The 26504-nt window shown below is 32.9% G+C and overlaps 1 protein-coding gene and 2 pseudogenes across 1 annotated transcript; 2 read left to right on the top strand and 1 right to left on the bottom strand.

Annotated features, from left to right (window-relative positions):
• Window positions 1-323: 323 nt before the first annotated feature.
• On the bottom strand, window positions 324-8018 carry LOC142642202 (laccase-15-like; annotated as a pseudogene).
• A 974-nt stretch (window positions 8019-8992) lies between these two features.
• LOC142625773 (putative laccase-9) lies at window positions 8993-23460 on the top strand (annotated as a pseudogene).
• Window positions 23461-26042: 2582 nt separating this feature from the next.
• Window positions 26043-26504, top strand: LOC142625763 (uncharacterized). Its single transcript, XM_075799478.1, has one exon. The coding sequence runs from the start codon at window positions 26043-26045 to the stop codon at window positions 26502-26504; it is 462 nt and encodes a 153-aa protein (XP_075655593.1).

Below are 26504 nucleotides of genomic sequence, written 5' to 3'. Positions count from 1 at the left end.
ATGCTATGTTTAAAACACTTTTACAACATATTTATAAAACTTTCACAATAAATCTTAAGGGGCAAGTTGTTGCTAGTAGACAAAAAAATAATTTCAGTGGTAGGTTCAAATTAGAACTAGTAACAACTTACTACCCAGACTTTGTTGTGAAAATATTGTAAAAATGTTGTGGATATTACACTTCTTAAAAATTGCTCAAACAAACATACAAATTAGCCTAAAAGCCCAATTCAAATGTTTAATTATAATTGTTATTTTTTAAAATACAAAAAATAAAAAAGAAATCAAGAAATTTATTTATTATATTATTGATATCGTACCAATTACATCAATTTGTAACATTTTATTTAGATAGTAATTAAAAAGGCAAGCTGTCATTTCTTATTGATACAAATTTTTAGAACGCTTGATATATTGTAAGTTGCCAAGACCAATATTACAACTATGAAACTCATCGATACCCATAATTGAATATAATACTATGTTCAGTTCACCAAACACCGATCGAGAAAGAAGAGGGATAATGAAAGATAACAACCACAAGAATGTAGTAAACAAAATCACGAATAAACAAATTCACTGCTCATTCAACATGGCGGCATATCTGATGGTGGAGGTAGCAATTGCGCTTCTGGGTTAGATCCATTTTTGACAATGAATGTCATGTCCATGCCCCAACTCAGGTGACGTTCTAAATGGCAGTGCATGAACCACACTCCTACATTAAGTTGAAATAGATGTTAGCGAAATGATGTCAAACAGCTGAATAAAAATCATCCATTTCACTTTTTATGTTCAACTTTATATATACTCCATTCAGTGGCGGAGCCAGGAATTTAGGTCAGGGGGGGCAAGATTAAAAGACAAGGTTGGAAAATCATGATCAACTGGTTGACAAGGTTTATTTTGTAGATAATGCCTTCTAATTTGATCTCTTTCATTAGGATGCTAGTTACAAATTTTTATTCTTAAACCAGGATCCGTGAGAAGATTTGCAACATCCACTTCGATACGAGTTCGTTTAGGATTTGATCCGGACTCATTATTATGATCAAGATTCTCCATAATCTCAATTAACTACAAATATATATGTCATATCATTAAAATAAAGAAAAAAAAATTACAATCTATGATTAAGAATAATCAAATGAGGGGATCATTATAAATACAAATAGTTTAAACATATAATTTGAACTATAAATTTATGGTTAAGAATAGTCAAATTAAGAGATCCATCTAAATATAAACAGTTTAAACATATAATTTGATTCTTTAAAAAAAAAAAAAAAAAAATCAAAGCAAAAGTATTAAGAGTATGCATACCTATAAATATTTGAATGTAACTTAAAAACCCAACTTGAATGCTTTTAAAAACTGCACAGCAATTCTGAGATCCAAACAAAGAAACTGGATTGAAAAGAAAATTTTTCGTTGTGATGGGAGGCGTGCCTTGTTTGCATTATATATACTTTTTTTTTTTCAGAGTTCTACTGACTTCTAATCCGGGTAGGTGTAGCAAAGTTGTTATAGAGATCATTAGAATTGTACTACTTCTAGGGGTAGAAGTCTACTACTACTAGGAAAGCAGGAAAGGTTTTATCACTTCTGTAAAAAAAAAAACTCAATTAAGTCACGTTACTTTTCCTTTTTAGCTTTTTTTTTTTTTTTTTTTTTTTTGGTGGGGGTGGGGGTGGGGGGGGGGGGTGGGGGGGGCAAATATGGTATTTCCTAGTAAAAAAAAATTGAAATTTCAGGGGGCACCTGCCCCCCTCGCCCCCCTCCCTCCGCCCCTGACTCCATTGTAGTATGTTAAGTGTGTAATTTTTATATTAGGTTTTTCTGTTTCAAACTTTTTTTATTTTATAAAGAAATAAAAATGACATGGTAGATTATAATTGATAGAATATAAGATGAAACATATATAATGAGTGAAACATTGGATCTTATCCCTAACAACGACGACAACAATATTAGTAATTTGAGTGAATTTTTAAAAAAGTTTATGTTATTTTATATGAAAAAAAGAAAAAAGAAAAAAAAAAAGCATATGGTAGACCGTGATTTGTAGAATATAAAATGGAATACAATGGTGAGACATAGGATTTATATTCTTAACAACAACAACAGTAATTTGCAATTTACCTGGGTTGTCTGCTTTGAATCTTATGGTAGCCCAGCCATTCTTAGGGATAGCAATAGTATTCTGAAGAGGAGGATCAACAAGATTATATCTCAATGGGTCCTTGTCTTTGTCAAAATTCCCAAATCCCCAACCAACTACGTAAAAACTATATCCATGTATGTGCATGGGATGATCTGTTCCTGCAAGCAAGTTCGTTCCTTGCAAAACAAGCTCCACAGTTGAGTTATATTCAAGAACTTTCACTTCTGTGTCCCTCTTTGGCGTCTCTAGAGCCGATGGGAGATCCTCTGCTGTAAAATTAAATATAAAAGGTGGAAAACTTGGAAATTGGTCTCCATAGACGCCACTAATATGATTATAGTATGCTTGTAAAATGTCAATGGGTGGCAACACAAAGCTTATGTTGTTCATGCTTGCTGCAAGGCGACTTCCATCGGGGCCTTGACATGAATTAGTGCTGCACGGAAAACTGTTTACAGAAGCTGTAAACATTAGTTGAGTGCTTATATTTAAGGGCACATGAACAGGATGATTATCATCTGCTAAACTTCTGAGGCTACCAGTGAAGTTAGCTGATGCATTTGTGTCATTGTAGGAAGGAAGATTGGGTAATTGAGGTCTTGAAGATGCATTGTAGTTTTGGTTGTAGTGTATAATGGCAGTGGTGGTGGTATTATCGTAGTCTACTCCATTGGCACTGGAATATACTTTAGCAGCCATGTAATAGTCACCTAGTGCTTGGTTTGCTTCGAGCAAGACATCGATCGTTTGTCCAGGGGATATTGCAATGTAATCCGTTTTCAATGGCTTGGTGTAGCTAGCGTCTGTTCCCACGACTGTGATGTTGTGTTTTGCAATGGCAAAGAAAAGAATATCTTGAAGAGCAGCATTGATTATGCGGAGTAGATAGGTCTTTCCGTAGTCCACCATTAATTTGAAAGTTTCTACAATAAAAGGCCGAAAACTTGGTTATCAAAATATATAGTAATATACTATCTTTTATCTATATAAAAAAAACATTGTAATATATCATAATAAAAATTCTTCCCCACTATTTACCGATAAAAACAAATAATAGTATCAGTATGACATATTGCCATGAGTTATTTATTTATTTATTTATTTTTAATTTTGATCATATATATAAAAGGATACATGACAAATTATAATTGTGAAATATAAAATGAAACACTTATTGCAGGATAGAGTATTTTTATTCAATGTAGTCAAGATCCTCTTTATTTATATTAAATATGATATTTAAAATGTTATTTAAATAACATGTTTTTTTTTTTTTTTTATGTTTTCAGATTTAATAAATAATTTCAAGTAAATTGGAAATAATTGTGTTTCTATGAAGGTAGTTCACCATTGAGAAATACATGGATCCCTGTATCTTGAATAATTTGAGAAGTGAACTTAGAGAATAACCAAGTTTAAAAATACCAGATTTTGAGCATGGATATAGATCACCAGGTTGACCATTGATAGTATATGCATCAGAAACATTGGGGTCTCCTCCACTTGCAAGGAATTCATGGTAAAGCTCCATTATATCTTTCTTCCATCACTCTCCTGCATTTCAACAAAATGTTCAATCATTGCTAGAGCTAATTTTATATCTTGTGCTACAAATCATGAATAAGTGGAAAGGGTAAGAGTTTTTGAGTTAGCAAAACTTGTATACCCAATATGATGGGCACTTCAGCATGAGGATTGGGAAATGGATAACTAGTTCCCTTCTTAGGATGGATAATGATAGCCCCATAAACAGTGGCCCTTGTCCAGTCACTATGAGCATGCCACCAAAGTGTTCCTTCTTCAGAGGAAAATATGATCTTTTGGCTAAACTTTTGTCCTGGTTGGATAGGACATTGTGTAATATATTCAGGACCATCTGACCAAGGATATCTTGGTTGCTTCACTCCATGCCTACAACATTGACATTATCATCACAATGATACAAATTCAAATTTAAATTATCAAAATATGATGAATCTAGTTATTTAATCAATATTTTGATATTACCAGTGGATAGTGATGTTGTAATTGCCTTTGTTAAGAACATCAACCACGATAGTATCTCCTTTGTTAACGTGTAGAGTTGGTCCAGGAAATTGCCCGTTTACTGTCAAGATGTTTTTTGTGCTGCAAAGTCTTGTGTATGGAACATCTTTTACCTTCAATGAGAAGTTAGGCAAAACTGTACTTAGGTAAATAAATATATGGATGATACAAAACAGATTCATGCATGCTTGCACTGAAATGCAACATATTCGTTGACTGACAAACGAGTCTAAATCTTCTGTCCTATTTTTCCTGCTCCACTCTATATTCCACCAATAAAAACTTGCCACGTGTTCACCTAATTAATTAAATACTACTATTAATTAATAACGGTAGCATTAATAAGTCAATAATGGTAGTATTTAATTAATTAAGTGAATGCGTGACAAGTTTTTATTGGTGGAGTATAGAGTGGAGCAGGAAAAGTGAGACAGAAGATTTGGACTCCCTTTAGTGGCAATTAATTTGTCATAATGCTGCATATTTATCTTTTAAAGCAAACATTATTTAAACTCATGTAAGGAATATTCTAGAAGCTACTACAATTGAAACCTTGATAAATGTATTTGGAAATGAACGCGATTGGTGCAAAAATATAATAAAAGAATGTTAGAATTACTTTTTTGTACTTGGTGACATATTATTTTATAAAAATTATATGTTGTAAAATTTGTAATATTCATAGTATCACTGTTCACATAAGCAATACTTAAATAGTGGCAGCTGTACATGCAAGCGAGGGTGGTCACAGGACCGCCCTGACTTGCAAAAAAATGTACGTATATACTTGCTAAAAAAAATTATATGATAAAATAATTTATTGTGACCACTCTAATGAAAATGTTGAACACCCTGACTTAAGAATTACAAAAATTTGGGTTTAACAAAAAATATAGCAATGCTATTACATTCACAACATTTTCACAATAAGTTGACAAAAAATCCAATATGTACTGATTCTAATTTGAGCCCAACTGATATTATTTTTTTACCTACCAATAATATATTTTTGCATAAGATTTAATGTAAAAATGTTGTAAACATAACATTACTCTAAAATTAATTTTGTCCCCCCTACATAATTCTTAATCCCTTTTTTTTAAAAAAAAAAGCTTAAATAACAACAACAAATATTAGCCCAAATAAAACAAACATAAACCAAACAAAAATAAAACAAGACCAAACAATAACAAGTGAACAAATTATTTAACAAAAAGCTTATAATAAAAAAAATGATAAAATTTATAGCTCGTTCAACCTATTCAATAAAAATAATCTTTAATTTCATTTTTCCTTAAAAAATGGTACCAAGAAAAATATTTTGGTTCCGAGTTCTCCTTGAAGATGACGAAAGTTATAGTCTTTTTGGCTTTGCAGTCGCAACAATTTTACTCTCCTTAGTGACTTGACTCTTAATTATAACAAATATTCAAGTTCTTGCTTTATTAGATTTTGTATCATATAAATTTCTTAGTGATTACCCAAAAAAAATTTCTAGAGCCACCACAATACTTAAAAGAACAATTACATGAATTTTTTGTATATTGCTTAATACATTAAAGTGATAATATCAAGGAGAAATCCTTTCCGATGTAAAAGTACAAAAAAAAAAAAAAAACATTATTTTAGAATGAGAATTAAAAAAAAAAAATCAATACTAAATGAATACATTTTCTCGAGGGTCAATACTAAATGAATACATGTAAAATAAAATTACTACCTATTCAGTATTAATAAAATATAAATAAAACAATAAATAAATAAAATTTTTAAAAGATTTCAACTTATCATTAGGAAGCTGTAAGTTGACATTTTCTTTAAATCATAAAAATCATCTATCATTGATTCTACTATTAAATTTTCTAACCTAGTACTCTTAAATAAACATAAATTATGTTTCCATCTCTTTTATAGAACCTAATTCTGAACCACCCCCCCCCCCCCCAAAAAAAGAAAAAAAAAAGCTTTGAGGAAAGAAAAGCGATGAATTAATTACTATAACAATAACAACGAGAGAGAAATAGAAATTTGAAAAAAAACAAAAAAAACAAAATCAATATAATTTGACACAAAAATAGTGCTTCTAATTTGAATTTTTTAAAACAACTTGGTATTATGTTATACTCACCAAATACTTCGGAGAAAAAAAGGATTTTCATAACATATATCCCTACTATCTTAACTATATTAGTATCCAAACATACGGAAAAAATTAGTCTACATTATCTTTGTTATTGTTTGACATTATTTTTTTCTATGTAAAATTTTATCTCCTGATAACTAATAGAAGTAAATTAACTATGGAAAAAAATAAAATAAAATGGAAAGAAAGAATAGATTTTGCAATCCCAAAATTTAAGAATTTGGTATACTCAAGAAAACCCAATTATTAATAAGATTGATCCAAAATTTTCTTTTTATGAGAGAGAGAGAGCTTATGACCTAACTAATATTGTGGGCAGTACTAAGGACATCGAGATATCGGAGATCTATGCATGAATTGGCAATATTTCTTGAGGTGCTTAATTATTTGCCTCCAATGTGATAGTACAACTTACATTTAAGTGTATTAACTTTTTTCCCCCTAGAATGGGTCATTAGTGTAAGTCGATTGGTTATTTCCATTTGTTAGATGTATTTGGGCCATCTTGATTTTTTAAAAATAATTAGGTATAATCTTAGAAAATATAACTTCAAATTTCATCAATATATATAACATAAAAAAGTAACTACATATTAAAAATAAAAAAATAAAAAAACTCGGGGGCTGTAGTTTATAATAGTGGAAAAGCTCTCAAGATCCAAAATGCTGAGGAAAAGATAAAATATATATATATATATATATATATATATATATATATATATATGTATATAATTAAAAATTAAAAAACAAAGAAGAAAAAAGCGCTGGATTCCAAAAGAACCCAAAAAACGAAAAACAGAAGTGATTCAAACTTTAATGCCTTTTCTAATAGACTTGCTGTTATTGGTATTATCTGATTTTATTCATATGGTTACACAGGGCCGGGTTTGAAATTTGAATCCCTTTCCCCATTTATTGTATCAAATTAATTATTAAAAAGACTTTAATTTCTTCACGTAAGTTTACTCTCAAAAAAAAAAACACAAAAAGATCTGTAAGTGCACAACAGATTATGGAAGGAAAACAATAACATGTAGGTGTATATTACCCTATTTTTTTAATAGAAAATTGTTCTCGAACACTTGTTAATTTATACTCCATACACATGTCCATAATTTTACGTGTAATGTCAACAATTTTTATTAATATTTACATTTTAAAATGTAAAATGTGTAATGTGTACAACCATGTATTAATATGAAGTATGTGAGAATAAATGTCTTTTTATTAAGTCCTAGCTAGCTAGGAATAGGAGGAGAAAGTCTATCTTACTACTTGCTTGCAAGCTTGTTTGCAACATATGTGTCCCTCTCTCAAATGCAATTGACCTACTAAGTCTAGTTAATCTTTAAATTGCCCTTACCACCACATCACTTAAGCATAGTGTTCACTACAAATGAGTTTATATAGATCATATATTATTTTTGTTTCCAAGCTGGTCATTTATTATGCTACAGACATGCATGCTATCTATTTTCATAGAAAACAACAAATACATACCACGAAAGTATGACGAGCCAAACCTTGGCAATGCAGGAGGCCATCCAAGATCAAAAGCCCTAAAATTTGCAGAACTGAAAATTTCATTATTAGAGACATTTTGTAGCAATGAGATATTATCCTTTCAATAATTTTCTCTATGAGACTTAAAATTAGAGGTAGTGATGTATTTATAGACTTAGGAAGAGCTAAGAAACCAAACTTGGTGAAGCCGCCACATAAAGTTGGTTATATATACCCTTGTCTGTTTCAATATTAATGCAGTTAGCAAGCCACAATTTGAACTAAAATTCTCCTTATAACAGAGATATAGATCAGTTTTTCTCTTGCTTGCCCACTTATCTTACTTTGAATATGACCAATACCAAGAATTTAGAAAAATCTAACGACGCGTGATTCTTTTTGGTACCATACAGATACAGATACAGATACAGCTGACAGAAAGAGACAAAAAGAATTGGGTCATCTATGAACTTTATGCTCTTAGGCTAGCTACTCCGGGCCAAGCCTTTAGAATTTTCAAACTAAGAGTTCTTTTGGACTTTTCAAACTCAAGATGTTTGGTAAAGTAACAAAACGAGGACAATAAGAGGGCGTTTGGATAGCACAGTTGCGTTCACGTCTAACCGTTTTTTTTTTTTCCACGCGTATGTGTCACTGTTCATTGACAATGAACAGTGATTTTAGGCCAATAAACAGTACTTTTTGGGATGAACAGTAATTTTTACACATTAAAAAATTATTTTTGTACAGTGTTTTCAGTTTTCTGTTTTCAGTTTTCAGCAATAAGTTCTATCCAAACGGACTCAATCATCCTGATGTTTGGTAAAGTATTAATTAAGTACGTTGTTCCACATGTGAGATTGTTTTTCATCTGAAATGAATAACAGGACATTTGAAAAGTATCAATAACGTTATTGGATTCAAAGAATTTCCCTAACGTTATTTCGTTTTTGAGTCTGCAAAGACACTAATCTCTTACTTACTTACCCAAACAAACCTTCGCAATCTGTTTTATAGCTTTGTCTCCTATCTAAAAAACAAAAGTCTTAAACGAGGCCTTCTATGAGATTGCTTAAAGGATCTGTTCTCTTCTCCCTTAAGTGAATTTCGAAGGCCTGAGAAACTAGCCTCCAGTCATGAGTTTTATGAGGTTGCTTAGTGGAACTGTTCCCCTCTCCCTTAAGCGAATTTGACAGGGCTGAGGTTGAATTTAGGCTTTGTTGTTTCTTAACCAACAATTCGGTACGACTGCGCAAGAGGCTTATAGCTCACTAGGATTATAAAGTTCAAATTTCCTTGTGGGTTCGAAGCTAACCAACACTAAAAACCAATTTGATATCAAGAAATAGATGTCATAAGTTGAATTTTTTTTTTTTTTTTTTTTATAGAAAAAATAGATTCAAATCCCATGCATATTTATTGTTACAATTGAATTATTATTATTATAAAAGAAAATACGGTACAAATGACTACGGCAGTCAATTGAAGAATCTGAATTGGATTAGCATTTGCTTCAATTCAGATTTGTCAAACAACGAACACGGAGGTCACAGTGGTGCTGAATGAGGATTTATGACTTCTCTCATAGAGTTATTTGGTCATCATTATCAGAGAATAGGGGCCCATTTTGAGCCAAACTTGTTGAACCATCTTTGAACTTGTATTTTGCTAGGTTAGTAGCTTTGAATAAAACTTGATCACAAAGGAGGACAAAAAAAGTGGATCTAATAGTGAATCAAAAAAATTTGAAAATGTGATTTTTTATATTTTAAAAAAACATGTCAAAGGTAAACAAAAATTCAAAATACATTCATTTTATAAAAATTTAAATGTATAAAAAATAGTGAATAACCTCATGCATGATGTCCAAAATGAAATTGGGTCGGAGATTAGTATTTTTTTTTTCCGAAACTATAGTAATTAACACTTGTGAACCTACTACTTTATCCATTAGATCTTTAAAGAATTTATTGAATGATACAATTATATGGAATAAAACTCATAAAGTTGATGAACACTTCTTTTTTATTTTTAAAAACAGGCATGGAGTCAAGCAGCCAAGAAATCCATGGTCAAATGGTTTTGAAATATTACCTAATGTCCAATTAAACCAGGAAAAAAAAAATTCACTTATTAGGTTGTATTTTCTGATGAAGAAGGAACACTTTGGTGACATGCCCATAGTGACTGGTTGCGTGCAACAGTTCATGGTGCAATAGTTATCTCTCCTAAAACGGGAACCTCTTATCCATTTCCAAAGCCCTATGCTGAAGAAGTAATTATATTGGGTATAATTTAGTAATGGCTAGTGGCTATAACTTAATTTTCAGAGTGGATATAATGGCACATATATACCATATAACTGGGAGGATTGCAAAAGATTAATTGGAAATTAAATGTATGCTAAGTTTGTACTTATACATCTAAATCGTCCTTTCTATACATTGCAACGGAATGGTTCAAGGGAGATGTGAAGGAAATAATTGATGAGGCTACAGCAGCCGGTGCTAATCCAAATCCATCAGATGCCTACACTCTTTATGGCCAACCAGGATATCCAAACAATTGCTCTATTGGTATGTATTTTGCTAGGTTAGTAGCTTTGAATAAAACTTGATCACAAAGGAGGACAAAAAAAGTGGATCTAATAGTGAATCAAAAAAATTTGAAAATGTGATTTTTTTTTTTTTAAAAACATGTCAAAGGTAAACAAAAATTCAAAATACATTCATTTTATAAAAATTTAAATGTATAAAAAATAGTGAATAACCTCATGCATGATGTCCAAAATGAAATTGGGTCGGAGATTAGTATTTTTTTTTTCCGAAACTATAGTAATTAACACTTGTGATCCTACTACTTTATCCATTAGATCTTTAAAGAATTTATTGAATGATACAATTATATGGAATAAAACTCATAAAGTTGATGAACACTTCTTTTTTATTTTTAAAAACAGGCATGGAGTCAAGCAGCCAAGAAATCCATGGTCAAATGGTTTTGAAATATTACCTAATGTCCAATTAAACCAGGAAAAAAAAAATTCACTTATGAGGTTGTATTTTCTGATGAAGAAGGAACACGTTGGTGCCATGCCCATAGTGGTTGCGTGCAACAGTTCATGGTGCAATAGTTATCTCTCCTAAAACGGGAACCTCTTATCCATTTCCAAAGCCCTATCTTTGAAGAAGTAATTATATTGGGTATAATTTAGTAATGGCTAGTGGCTATAACTTAATTTTCAGAGAGGATATAATGGCACATATATACCATATAACTGGGAGGATTGCAAAAGATTAATTGGAAATTAAATGTATGCTAAGTTTGTACTTATACATCTAAATCGTCCTTTCTATACATTGCAGTGGAATGGTTCAAGGGAGATGTGAAGGAAATAATTGATGAGGCTACAGCAGCCGGTGCTAATCCAAATCCATCAGATGCCTACACTCTTTATGGCCAACCAGGATATCCAAACAATTGCTCTATTGGTATGTATTTTGCTAGGTTAGTAGCTTTGAATAAAACTTGATCACAAAGGAGGACAAAAAAAGTGGATCTAATAGTGAATCAAAAAAATTTGAAAATGTGATTTTTTTTTTTAAAAAACATGTCAAAGGTAAACAAAAATTCAAAATACATTCATTTTATAAAAATTTAAATGTATAAAAAATAGTGAATAACCTCATGCATGATGTCCAAAATGAAATTGGGTCGGAGATTAGTATTTTTTTTTTCCGAAACTATAGTAATTAACACTTGTGATCCTACTACTTTATCCATTAGATCTTTAAAGAATTTATTGAATGATACAATTATATGGAATAAAACTCATAAAGTTGATGAACACTTCTTTTTTATTTTTAAAAACAGGCATGGAGTCAAGCAGCCAAGAAATCCATGGTCAAATGGTTTTGAAATATTACCTAATGTCCAATTAAACCAGGAAAAAAAAAATTCACTTATGAGGTTGTATTTTCTGATGAAGAAGGAACACTTTGGTGACATGCCCATAGTGACTGGTTGCGTGCAACAGTTCATGGTGCAATAGTTATCTCTCCTAAAACGGGAACCTCTTATCCATTTCCAAAGCCCTATGCTGAAGAAGTAATTATATTGGGTATAATTTAGTAATGGCTAGTGGCTATAACTTAATTTTCAGAGAGGATATAATGGCACATATATACCATATAACTGGGAGGATTGCAAAAGATTAATTGGAAATTAAATGTATGCTAAGTTTGTACTTATACATCTAAATCGTCCTTTCTATACATTGCAGTGGAATGGTTCAAGGGAGATGTGAAGGAAATAATTGATGAGGCTACGCAGCGGTGCTAATCCAAATCCATCGGATGCCTACACTCTTTATGGCCAACCAGGATATCCAAACAATTGCTCTATTGGTATGTATTTTGCTAGGTTAGTAGCTTTGAATAAAACTTGATCACAAAGGAGGACAAAAAAAGTGGATCTAATAGTGAATCAAAAAAATTTGAAAATGTGATTTTTTTTTTTAAAAAACATGTCAAAGGTAAACAAAAATTCAAAATACATTCATTTTATAAAAATTTAAATGTATAAAAAATAGTGAATAACCTCATGCATGATGTCCAAAATGAAATTGGGTCGGAGATTAGTATTTTTTTTTTCCGAAACTATAGTAATTAACACTTGTGATCCTACTACTTTATCCATTAGATCTTTAAAGAATTTATTGAATGATACAATTATATGGAATAAAACTCATAAAGTTGATGAACACTTCTTTTTTATTTTTAAAAACAGGCATGGAGTCAAGCAGCCAAGAAATCCATGGTCAAATGGTTTTGAAATATTACCTAATGTCCAATTAAACCAGGAAAAAAAAAATTCACTTATGAGGTTGTATTTTCTGATGAAGAAGGAACACTTTGGTGACATGCCCATAGTGACTGGTTGCGTGCAACAGTTCATGGTGCAATAGTTATCTCTCCTAAAACGGGAACCTCTTATCCATTTCCAAAGCCCTATGCTGAAGAAGTAATTATATTGGGTATAATTTAGTAATGGCTAGTGGCTATAACTTAATTTTCAGAGAGGATATAATGGCACATATATACCATATAACTGGGAGGATTGCAAAAGATTAATTGGAAATTAAATGTATGCTAAGTTTGTACTTATACATCTAAATCGTCCATTCTATACATTGCAGCGGAATGGTTCAAGGGAGATGTGAAGGAAATAATTGATGAGGCTACAGCAGCCAGTGCTAATCCAGATCCATAAGATGCCTACACTCTTTATGGCCAACCAGGATATCCAAACAATTGCTCTATTGGTATGAATTTCTTTCCAAATTTATCTTGGGGAAAAAAAGTTTTCTAAAATATAAAAAAAAGTTTTATAAAAGAGCTTTGATTGATTTGCATCAAATTGTATCAACATTAGTACCTTTGAGAATAACTTATTTGCAGTAACTTATTTGCATAGTGTATATAGTTTTTGGTAAATTTTATATTAAATGTGTGACAAAAAACTAAAACTTGGATAATTTACAAAAGTAACTAAGACAAAAAGCAAAAACAAATAAGTAGGGGCCAATTGCACACTTGCTCTATGTCTATATTCTTTCATATCATGTATAAAATATGGATAATTAGAAAGAAAGTGTAAACATTGTGTGAAACACTTTACATCTGGGTGTTAGCAACAATAATTTCTCTTATAAAAAAATAAATGCTCTCGTAAATGCTTTTTCTTCCATCGTTTGGGGGAAAGTAAAAACAATACCTACCACTAATAGTTGGAAAACGTTGGATATGATTTTTAAGAGTTTGGTTCAAATTACATTACTCAAAATATTTTATTGGATACCAATTTTGACAAAGCTATTGTTGAATTACATTTTTTTTATACTTTACATATTTGCTAAATTTTTAAAGAAATGGAAATCACTAACTATCTCATATATCAAATATTTTAACATTTAGATTTCTATATTTTAAAATTAAGTGTAAAAAATATGTTCCTTAATCAAATAGTCAATAAAATTTGATGAAATGGATTCAAGTTACACCTAGTGTAACTCTAAAAAGTTACATATTTTTTAATCCATTGGATTTAAGTAGATCCAACGGTAAAAAAAAGACCCTCATTATTACAAATATTTTTATTAGAATCTCATTAATTACCCTCATTTATCACATTCTAAACCTATCTCTAAACCCAACAAAATTTGACGTCTAACTCTCTCTCTCTCTCTCTCTACATTCTAAACCTATGTTTCTCTCTCTCTATCTCCTCCTCCATTGCTCCTCCACCATTGTTCCACCTCCACAGGTTGCCGGCAGAAAAAAAAAAAACCAAGCCGAACACTGTTTCTATTTTTGTGAGTACTCTGTTTCTATTTTTCCTTTCTTTTCTGTTGTGAGTGCTCTATTTTTATTTTTTGGTGATGGTAGCTACTAATATAAAGGCTACCAGCATGTTCTTTTCTAGTCTTCATTTTTCTTGTTAGTCCTATAGGTAATCATTTTATATTGGAGATATCAAAAGATATTGATAGCACTAAGATTTTATCTTTTAGAAGCAGTGCACATAGAATTCAAATATTGGAGATAATTGTACATCTACTAAATCAAAAAATGTATGGAACACAGTAAATGATTCACAAAGAACCATGTGGCACTCAAAATACATATTCAATATAAAACCATTGTATGTGTAATAAATTTAGAGAAACTTACACTGTGACTTATATCGTTGGTAGTTCCCTAGTTACATCCCCAAGAATTTTTCTTATAAATGGGATATTTGAATTTTATGCATTAGCTTGCCAATAATTAAGAACTATAGGCAAAGAAAGAAAGTAGCAGTCTAAATAAGCAGGGTTGGATCTTTTTTCCTCTCTTCATTGTGGTAAGATTCATAGGGTTGTGTGTTTGAAATCTAAACAATTAAAATGGTTTTGAACTAGTTTGTGAGTGCTCTGTTTCTATTTCTTTTCAAGTTTGTGAGTGCTCTGTTTCATTTGCAGGCAACCTTTTGTCGATGCTGTTATAACCAAGTGCAAGCACTATTTTTGTGAGCATTACACATTAAAGTTATACCTTCTATTTCTGTGAGCAAGCACGACTTCAGTCAACTGTTTGTGGAATTGTAGGATGGAATTTTTTTACATTCATTTATAAAAGAAAATCAGATCACACATTTAAAAAATTAACCCTTTTAAATTTTAAAAAAGAAGTTGGCAATGGATTAAATTGCAAACTTGCAGTGAATGAAACATGGCAATGGAAGTAATCATATCACACATTTACTGCACTGTTTAGGACAAGTAGTTTAGCTATAGTAAATGACAAGTAGATATGACAAGCAGACACAGTACATGACAAGTAGTTTAGCTATAGTTTATCCTAACTATTTAATCAGTTAGGCTTTGGCACTTGTCATGTTTCCATTAGTAGATTAGGTCAGTCAGTCAGACATTATGTTTCAATACTTTACCAAGTATCTTTTTATGATGCAAGATTTAGGAATTATACCACTTACAAGTAATTCTTATGGGACAAGCTAGAACTTATATGTATGAGTACACTGAGTTATCTGTGCACATGTATCTAGAATTGTTGTTCAATCTGCCTATGAATTGCTATGAGGAATTTATTGTTCATTTTACCACGATATTTTGAGAAATTATCATCATTGGTGATGATGAATACTTTGTGACATTGGTAAATTGAGATGAATGCCATTTGAGAAATTACTATTTAAGTACTCATGATGTTTTACGTGGAATTTGATGTTTATATTATTTTGTAGTGGTTGGAAGGTATCATGATTTTAAAGTATATATTTTGCAAAGATAGTACTGGAATACTTTTGGAATGATTAATTTTGAAACACATTTACTATGAGAACTTTGAGAGAATGATTTTAACACCCTAAGGCTAGTTGTGATTAGTGGCATGGTACTGAAGGTAAGTCCATGCAGTCTTTTATGCTACTAGCCATGCTGAGTTAAGTTTCCTTCTTATTAACGTTAAGTTACATGATTTCCAAACTATGTTGCGTCTTTCTTTTGACATTTTTGGTTTATGTGAAATACTTCAGAATTATACTGCTATGAATCATTTAAACTTTTAATTTGAACTATTTGGATAGATTACATATAATCACAAAATTAAGTATTTAAAAAAATAAAATTAACTAGCTCTTTTCCAAACTCTAGTTAGTAAGTCCTACTTTCTGAACTAGCTTAATCCCCTCGCCCCTCATTTTTTCCTAATATTTTCTATTTATCCAAATACTTGAGATACCATTGATCAGATGTTCTTGGGTATTGGTGAATTGGACATTATGTTTGAAGTCTTATTTATTAGAGAATTGAGTTATGCTTGTTTTTTTTTCTTTGTTGTTTCAATTTGGAGCCTAATATTGGTAAAATGTTTGCATATTTTTTATTTGTGTTCATTATTTGTATTGGTTCTTATAATTTACTAAATTGCAAAGGGAACGTGAAGAGTTATATGATGCCCCAAACAATTAAGGACCATCAGAGCAAGAGTTATTGCTTGAAGATTTTGGTGATTGTGAGTTGAAATTCAAGCCATATGTTGGAATGCAATTTGACTCCCTTGATGATGTTGAAACTTTTTACAAAGAATTTGCCAAAAAAGAAGGTTTTGGAATCTGTATCCGTATGAGTAAAAAAGCACCTAGAAGTGATAATGTAACAAGTCGTATTTATGTATGTTGTAGTGAAGGGCAATGCAAAACAAAAAATGCATTAGACAATGATTTGAGCAGAGATGATGAAAGCAAGGCCCGTAAAAGTTGTTCAAGTCTTAGAATTGGATGTGAAGCAATGCTTAGGATCATGAAGAATAAGAAGTTGTTGAATGAGTATTTCTTGGTGGAATATATATATTGAGTCCAAGTAGCTGAAGGAACTATGTTTAAGGACCTATGTTGTTAATCATGATGAAATAGTTTTATTTGGTTTTTTGTTTTGGCTTTTTAAGGACCTATGTTGGAATACTGTTATTTAAGGACATGTGCCTCATTTTTTCAGATTTTCTACTGCTTACCTCTTGTTTTAAGGAGGTACCTGCAGTTTTGTGTTTGCTTTTTTAATAACAATTTCTTAGAAATGATCTATCTTTGTTTGTGGTTCTAAATAACAGGTAGTATAGCTGCTTTAAGTTACTGCATTAGTGGTTTCGCACTGTTTATTGCACTTTACTACACTATTCTGTTTACTGCACTTTACTGCACTGCAAGAGTATAGCTGTTTGTTTGTGGTTTTATTTTCTCTTCCATAGGAAATAAGGCACTGGATACTTCTTGCTTGCCAGGCCAGCCAACAGGTCCTTTTATTTTTCTGGTCCATAGGTGTTCTATTTATCTCATATTCATGTCCTTGAGATCACAAACTATCTATTTATGTGTCATATGCGTAGTCACCAAACTTGTCAATTATCTGCATGCTCATAATTGCTTGTTGAATAGACACATATCCTTTCAAATAGGCCTAAAAAAGTTAAAAGAATTGATTCACGTAAAATGCACAAGTTCAATTTGCTTTTAGACCTTTATTGATGTAGTGTAGGGTCGGGCACAAGTAAAATGCACAAATTCTATGGGTTTTTAACATTTGGCTAAGCAAATCAAATTGAACTTGTGCATTTTACGTGAATCAATATATTGTGAAGCAATATACTATATTCATAGCGGTGAAGATTTTAATTTAATCTATTTTTTTTCTTAATGAGTATAGTTTGTGAATGTGAAATAGCTGTCTATGTGATACTAGAACTTGACTAATTTGGATTTGTTTGATATGGACTTGGTCAACTTCTGTGGTTTTTGCGAGATAATGGTAAACATGTTCACTGAATTAGAATAAGCTGATTAGTCAATATGCTAATTTAATCATCAATCACAGCTCTAATTTAGTCAATATGCTAATTTAATCAGCAATCACAGCTCTAATGAATGATGGCTTATCATAAATTTAGGAATTGGTGGCTTTACATAAACTTTGTGTAAGGCATGATAAGTTTGGCTGATAAGCCGATAATTAAGCTGTTTAGTTGAATGAAGTTTGTTTAAATTGATTGTTTGGGAGAAAGGAAATTTAAACACGCTATCCTTTTCAGCTGGATTTAGTTGGACTCATATCATGATTGATGTTGCAATTACATGTCCAATTTATGGCTTATAGGTTTTCAGTATTCAAATAATACGGAAAAGTGACGGGTTTTGTATCGAGTTGGGATTAAGAGTCAAGAAGTCTAGTGTTGCAGCTAGCTGATATTAATTTTCAAGGGGATTCTCATGTTTATTCTTTCTTCCAAAGAATAGTTTATAATTTTTTTTTTAAAAGGTCAGATGTAAGTCTTCTTTACTATCTAGGAATTGGGTATTATGTAAGGTGTTCAATGTTGTGTGCTTGTCTGGCTCTATAAGAAAGTGGAGTCGTAGTTTTTCAATCTGTCTGAAATGCTATGTTGCGTGGAATTACGTCCACATGAGGATTTGGTGTATGTCTGGTTCTTCGACATATGGGAATTTGTTACTCTGTAAAATGGACTAGTTATCTTGTTCTATCGCATGAGATAATTGAAATTTCTACATAATACATTTTGCCCAAGATGAATTCTATACTTTAGGAGATAGAGAGAGAGAGAAACGTAGGTTTAGAATGTAGAGAGAGAGAGAGAGAGAGACAAACGGAGAAAAAGAGAAAGGTAGAGAGAGAGAGTCAGATGTCAAATTTTGTTGGGTTGCGAGATATGTTCAGAATGTAATAAATGAGGGTAATAATGAGATTCTAATAAAAATATTTGTAATAATGAGGGTATTTTTTTAATCGTTGGATCTACTTAAATCCAATAGTTTAAAAAATGTGTAACTCTTTAGAGTTACAGCAGGTATAACTTAAATCCATCTTAAATTTGAATTGTATGAAATATGATATGCAAAGTGTTAAAGAAGTTATTATGTTGGATTTAAAGAAGTCTTATATTTGATTTGTATGAAATATGATATGCAAAGTATTGGGATGGGACTATCGCTTTGTTTGTTTCAGTATCAGCGTTTTCTAGAAAATTGTTCATTTTCCAAAGAACATTTTCTAGAAAACTATATCATTTTTCAGTGTTTGGTAACGACATTGAAAATAAATTTGAGAATGTTTTCTGGTGTTTGGTATGCAAATTTTTATATTTCCTATGTAATTTAAAACATGTGTATTGTGTAAACCAACTAATGTAATCAATATAAATAATAATAAAAAACCAAGAATGAATTTGGTTTTTATAGTAAAATTTTGACAATAGATACAATCAAAATTAGTTGTCAAATTTTCATGATCTTTACCACTCATCTTGCTCATATATATGGACAGAAACGTCCACACACACACATACATACATGCATATATACATATATATATATATATATATATATATATCAACCATTTGTCTATATAAATAAAATTGACAGGGGAATACGTCTTTAATAAGTACAAATAACAATAACTTTTAATTGTCTACTCTTTTTGCTGGGACATTAATTGTCTACTAAGGTCAACTACAAGTCTTTAATATTACTCAAAATTATGTATTCATATAATGTAACTACGTAATATATCATCACTACATAATATCTGCATAATGTATCTGTCAACAAAAAAAAGAATTATTTTATGTAAAAGCAATTTAGAGCCATATAGGCACCATGTTTTAAATTTTCGGCTTTTACTTCATTCATTCTTTCTTTCTTCTTTTTTATTTTTTATTTTTTTATCACTTTTATGTGAAAATTAAAATAAAAAAAAAAATCTACCTGGAATCCATTAAACCAAAAATTTCTTAGAGAAAAAATAAAATCAAGTTTGAAATTCAAAGTAAAGAATTGGGATTTTGGTAGAGAGGAATGAAATAATTACCGCTGCAAATATGTTCTCTTTTGCAAGTTGGTAGAGAGGAATGAAATAATTACTAAGCAGTGAGGGAAAAAATTTACTTAGAGAACTGTGTTATAAAGGGGAAGAGAAATATGGAGAGAGAGTGAGGGAAAGAGATTTATGGAAGAGGAGAGACCAAAGTTAGTGACAGTGAGGGTGTGAGGAAAGAAAAAGAAAAGGGAAGAGAGAGAGTGAGAGAGATTGTTTTCCAAAAAAAAAAAATAATGGAAAACAACCTATAAAAAATAAGCCTTCTTTTTATTAAGATTTTTCATTGACTAAAAATAGTTTTCTATTGACTAGTTTTTTTTTTTTTTTTTGTGCTACTAAACATTAGAAAATGTGGAAAACTGTCTTTATAGAAAGTTTGCCAGCAAAACAAACAGAGCGTATATAATGTAAAGGTCGGATTTTCAAAATTTTATTCCAATAAAAAGTTATTATGTTGTTTAATATTACTTAAAGTCATACCAATTATAACTCTATCTTAACCCCCTTCTTTAATTAAACTACAATTAATTGATCATATTTTCATGCTTCAACAACAACATATCGTCCACCAGTTATTCAAGGAAAGACCTATCTTCTCTGCCTCATAAACGCTGGCATGAATGAAGAAATGTTCTTCGCCATTGCAAATCACAAGCTCACAGTTGTTGCACAAGATGCTTCATACCTAAAATCCATAAACACTAGCTACGTCATGATAACTCTAGGACAAACAATTGACATTTTGGTCACAGCAAACCAGTCTCCAAGCCATTATTACATAGCTGCTCGTCCTTTCTTTGACTCTAATGCATTATTCGACAATTCCACCACTACAGCAATTCTTCAGTGCGTAGGCAATTATACTCCTCCATCCTCTCTTTCCTTTCCAACCCTTCCTAATATTACTGCCAAGTTTGCTGCTGACAACTTTACAACTCGCTTAAGAGCTTTGGCGAGCAAAGATCACCCAATTAGTGTCCCAACTGGAGTTGATTAATGGATATTTATCACAGTTTCTGTAAATCAATTAAGTTGTGATAAAGCTTCATGTGGGGTCCAAATAATTCCACTTTAGCAGCTAGCTTAAACAACATAAGCTTTTCGACCCCAAAAATTGATATACTACAAGCATACTACAGTTGGTACTGCTATACTTATGTTTATGTTGTTAGTATTAATTTGTGGGTAAAACTTAAAAGATAGTATGAAAGCTCGAATATGTGTGAATACACAGGAGCTTGTTTAGACCCTCAATAAAAATTATGGCTAGATTGCTTTTACTCTTAATTAAAGTGCGAAACAAGAGTAAATGAGCGCAATGAACAGAGAACTACTCTAATGCATAAACATGAACAACAAACAATAAAAGTAAAGCACAAGAGTAAGGGGAGAGAGATACAAACACAAGATAACACCAAGACGTGTTATCAAAGAGGAAATCAAAGAACTCGGCAAAAAACTTCTTTGCCGCCCTCTAAGCGGTAATCAATCCACTAGAGAATAAAGTTGGAGTACACGAATAACAAAAGACCCTTCAAGCCTAGTCCACCCAATGTACTTGAGTCCTTCAAGCTCCTGCTACCAATGGACTTCTTGGAGTTATGTCTTCTTTAGCTTTCCGGATCCCGCAATACGCCTGATTGCATCCACTAAGCCTCACCAGCTTTGTTTAGTAAATCCCCAAAACTTTCCAAGCTCCAAAACACTCTCTACACTCTAAAAATGTGTGGGTTATGTTTGAATAAATATTTCCTTTCGAGGTATGACAATGGGAGAGGGAATGAGAAGAGGCTAGAATGATTTCTCACTTAGGACGAGTAGCTTTCTCTCTAAAAGATGGGTGTGTGTGTTGTAGAAAACCTATATAGGGTTTTTCTCTTTAAATGACCTTTCATACATTAATGGGTAATAAGGGTATATATAGTATAGGTGAAGGGTAAGAAAGTCACACTTAAAATCCTCCAGGCAAAATGTTTCGCGAGTATTTCGCATGAAAGCCTTACCCGCGAGACATTCGCGAAATCCTCCAGGCTGGTATGACTCTTTAGCTTCCAACATGTGCTTCTCACATGCCTTTTTTGTGGAAACCCTTCTTGCAACCTACTTGCAAGCCAATCGCAAAACTGCACTAATTCTTCATTTCATGCTCAATTCTTCACCAACTTAATACAATAAAATCCCACAAATTACAAAGAACAAAATAATGCAAATATAACACTTTTTGTCATGGAAATAAAACCAATATAAAACATAGTTGTAAATCACAACTTTACACAGTATATGTGTGTTTGGCAAAAATTAAAAAGCCAACTTATTTTACTATTTAGCTTATTTTTGCTATTATTTATGGGCTCCACTATACTTTTTGGTACTATTAATGGGTCCCACTGTACTATTTCAGCTAACTTTTACCTTTATCTACAGTACTTTGAGCAAAAAGTTTTCATTACTTTGAGCAAAATAAGCAGATCCCAAACAAACCTTATATATCTTAGGTGTAGTACCTATATATTAGATTTTTCAAGTATTAAAATGAAATGTTTTTGGAAATGATTATATTGTTTGTGCTTTAACGATCAATGCAACTAGATATTTGAATTTAATTAGAGAATTTAATATAATGTGCTTAAGTTTTCCCCTTAATTTGGTAGTTGTGCTTATAACTAGAAACAACGTTTACAAAAAAATTTAGGCATATAATATTCTTCTTAAGAAAAATTCACAATTATTAATACTGTTTAATGTGATTGATATATAATATAATTAAAAAAAAAAAACATGTGTTAATGGTAGACAAAATGAAAGTAATTATGTAAAAAGTTGTGAAAAATGTTAATGTTCAAATATTGCTCCAATTTTATCGAATCTTAAAAATCATTTATAGGAATCTGTCCAACGTTTATGAAAGCAATTTCCCAAATCTACCACCTTCTCTTTTTAACTTCACGGGGAGTTTCAAATGATGATTTACTACTCCCAAGCATAGGAACAAAGGAAAAGATCATAGAGTATGGTAAAAGGGTGGAGATAGTGTTCCCAAGAACTAGTACTGGGAATCCAGAGAATCATCCTATGCATTTGCATGGTTTTAGCTTCCATTTGCTTAGGACAGGTCAAGGGAACTTCAACAAGACCACTTCCCCAAAGACTTATAACTTGATTGATCCACCAGAAGTCAATACCTTTGGAATTCCTAAGAGTGGATGGGCTACTATTAGATTTGTTGCTAATAATCCCAATACTCTCTCCCTTTCTCTCTTATTAGTCATGATGAATGATAAATGTATGTGCATATGATGAAAATACATCAATGCGCTTATAACCACATCTTTTTTTAAAAAATTCCACAACTTAATAAAGTGGTTGACTGTGAATAATTAGACGATCACATCCACGTAAATTTACTCATTTTTATTTATTTATTAATCACAATCAACCACTTTAAAATTGTGACAGCTTTATTGTGGTACAGAACCCCTGTCCCTAAACTTTCTCTATTACTAACATTTATAATATTCTTCAAGAGTATGGTTTATGCATTGTCATTTGGAAAGACATGCAAGCTGGGGTATGAACACTGTCATCATAATGAAGAATGGGACCACCAGCGCAACAAGCATTCGGCCACACCCGGCTAATTTGCCTACTGGTTCCTAATACTGGAAAATATACTGTTTTAATGTCAAAGGACTCAAACAATAGAACTTGATTTCAATGAGGTCTTTAAAGAATTATAGTATGTATAATTATGCAATTGAGGTGGTTTGAATAGTACTTCTACAAAAATATTGGGAAACCCTGTACGGAAATCTGTCTTCTTGATATATCTACTTATATTAATATAAAATTTCAATAAAATATTTTGTCTAACTTCAATATTAGTGTCAAAATACCAATTTGGATACTAAAATGTCAAATTTGCATTTTTAGCCTAGAAAAATAAGGAATTACTTTGCAGAAAGGAAATTTTTTTGACCAATCACAAAATCAACGTTATGCCATTAAGTCCACGTAATACATTTGATAAGGGCGATTCCCATCTATTTGAACCTATCTACACGTGAGGCTAACGAACTCGTCAGCTTGGTACAAGGGGGGCAGTCGATGGCCTGATAAGAAGCTGACGACATTACCCATCAACTTCATTCGTACATTACGCAAACAGGGAAGCTGACAGTACCACAAGCCGACAGCTCCTTTGATTGCCTAACGACATCCATGCAAAACAACCTAAATACCAAAGATGACATAAAGCTGGAGGTGAGGGAGAAACTTGTGATGGGTCCATCGTGGCCTTTCTTAGCCCCCACGACTGTGTGCATAAGGAACTATCTTGTACCCCATGACTAACCTTGATTAAAAGGATTCCTATAAGGAAAGGACCTCGCAAAGTATGTGCTTAATGAGGATCTTCCTCGTAAGGAAAGATCTTCTCCACCAAGGAATGGATGTCAACTCTACACTACTATAAAAAAAAACTCCAAAAGCCTCATAAGCCAAGATACGCATAATTCACCCTAGCTCTAGCACTCTAGAGTTGTGATGATTTCTCTAACTTGGCCGTCGGAGGGTATTCGGCCTGTACCACACCGGTACTTTTCGTAGGTTCTTTTTCCTTTCCTTTGTGTTATGCAGGTCTTGTTTGGAGCACATGAGGACCGTGTAGCTCACTGACGATTTTCGATATCATCAGTTGGCGCTGTCTATGGAAAACAATAGGAAGTAAGCCATACTACCGCTTCCTAGTCAAAGAGTTGCATGGTACTTACTCACTTAATGGCAACCACCACCAACAATCAAAGGGATGAACCACGTACCACCGCCCTCGAGAGACAAGTTCAGACGCTCTCTGCAGCTGTAGAACGCTTTACCAAGCAAAACCATGACCTAGAGGAGTAATTGCGCCAAAAGAATGCGGTAATCAACACTCAAGAGGAGGACTAGGAAGAACTAGCGCCGAAAGAAGGAACCAAAAGGGGCCGAATGGCAGCAACACCCCAACCAGACAAGAGCGGCAGGATACAAGTCATTCGTCTGCCGCAAACATGGCTCCATCATCGCACATAGTCTCTGAGATGCAGATGATGAAGGAACGAATAGACTTCATAATGAATGCCCTCAGAGGGTGGGTATCGAACGATCTTGATGAGTTAGTCCACCGAATAGACTCGCCCTTCACTGCATCCGTTACCTCGTTCCCCTTTCCACCAAAGTTTCACATGCCCCAGATGGAAACTTACGACGGCAGTAGGGACCCTCTCGATCACCTGGAGACCTTCATGACATTGATGCACCTACAAGGGGTGGTAGATAAAATCATGTGCTAGACCTTTCCAACTACGCTAAAGGGTCCTGTAAGGGTATGGTTCAGTAAGCTAATGTCGAATTCCATCGGCACCTTTAAGGAGTTGAGCGCCTAGTTCGCCGCGCACTTCATTGGAGGACATAGACATAAGAAGACCACGGTGTGCCTGATGAATATCAAATAATAGGAGGAGGAGACGTTGAGATCCTACATAGCACGCTTCAACAAGGAGGCACTCTCGATTGACAAAGCCGATGACAAGATACTCGTGGTTGCGTTTACCAACGGACTACGGAAGGGTAAGTTCTTGTTTTCCTTATACAAAAATGACCCCAAGACTATGTCAGAGGTACTCTACAGGGCAACTAAGTACATAAACGCTAAAGACGCGTTGTTGGCCAGAGAAGATAGGCCTAAGAAAAGGGAAAGACATGAGGAAGCACGGCAAGACAGAGGACGAAAGAAAACAAGACCTAGAGACCAACAAGAAGATGGGCATTCCAAACACCCCACTGGGAGTTTTACAAACTTCGCGCCTTTAAATGCCCTGATCCATCAAGTCTTGATGTAGATCAAGGATGAAGGAGCCCTGACGTTCCTAGGGAAGCTGAAGGGGGACCCCAACAAGAGGTCTCGAGATAAGTACTGCTGGTTCCACTAAGATCACAGGAACTACACATCTGACTGCTATAACTTGAAGCCATAAATTGAAGTTCTTGTCCTGCAAGGAAAGTTGCAGAGGTTCGTTAGTAAAGAGAAGATGGACACACCACAGGAGCAACCCACACGGCAAGAGAACGAACATCCTAGGACGCCCATAGGAGACATAAGGATGATCGTGGGTGGAGCAACAACCTCTTGCTCCACTAAAAAGGCTCGCAAGACTTACCTAAGGATGGTTCAGAACGTCTAGCTCACGGGCGTCGTTTCCAAGATGACACGAGTCGACAACCCCATCATTGGGATTTCAGAGGAAGATGTTCGTTGTCTCCACCACCCGCATGATGATGCACTAGTTGTTAGTGTACTAATAAGGGATTACAACACCCACCAAGTCCTGATTGATAATGGCAGCTCCACCGACATCCTTTACTACCTAGCATTCCAGCAGATGAAGATTGACAGAGAACAGCTGGTTTCGACTAACGCCCTGCTTGTTAGTTTTAGAGGAACAAATGTATTCCCCCTCAGCGCAGTCACGCTGCCTGTTAAGGTTGGTGATTACCCCCAGCAAATCACTAAGGACGTGACATTCCTTGTGGTCGACTGCTCGTCCGCTTACAATGCCATCTTAGGAAGGCCTACCCTCTACTCGTGGAAAGTGGTAACTTCAACCTACCATTTAATGATCAAATTCCTTACCGACTATGGAGTGGGGGAATTACATGGAGATTAG

This window comes from Castanea sativa, chromosome 1, assembly GCF_040712315.1.
Source record: "Castanea sativa cultivar Marrone di Chiusa Pesio chromosome 1, ASM4071231v1".
Lineage (NCBI taxonomy): Eukaryota > Viridiplantae > Streptophyta > Magnoliopsida > Fagales > Fagaceae > Castanea > Castanea sativa.
Note: the sequence above shows the minus strand (reverse complement) of the source record. Positions and strands in the feature narration are given on the sequence as shown.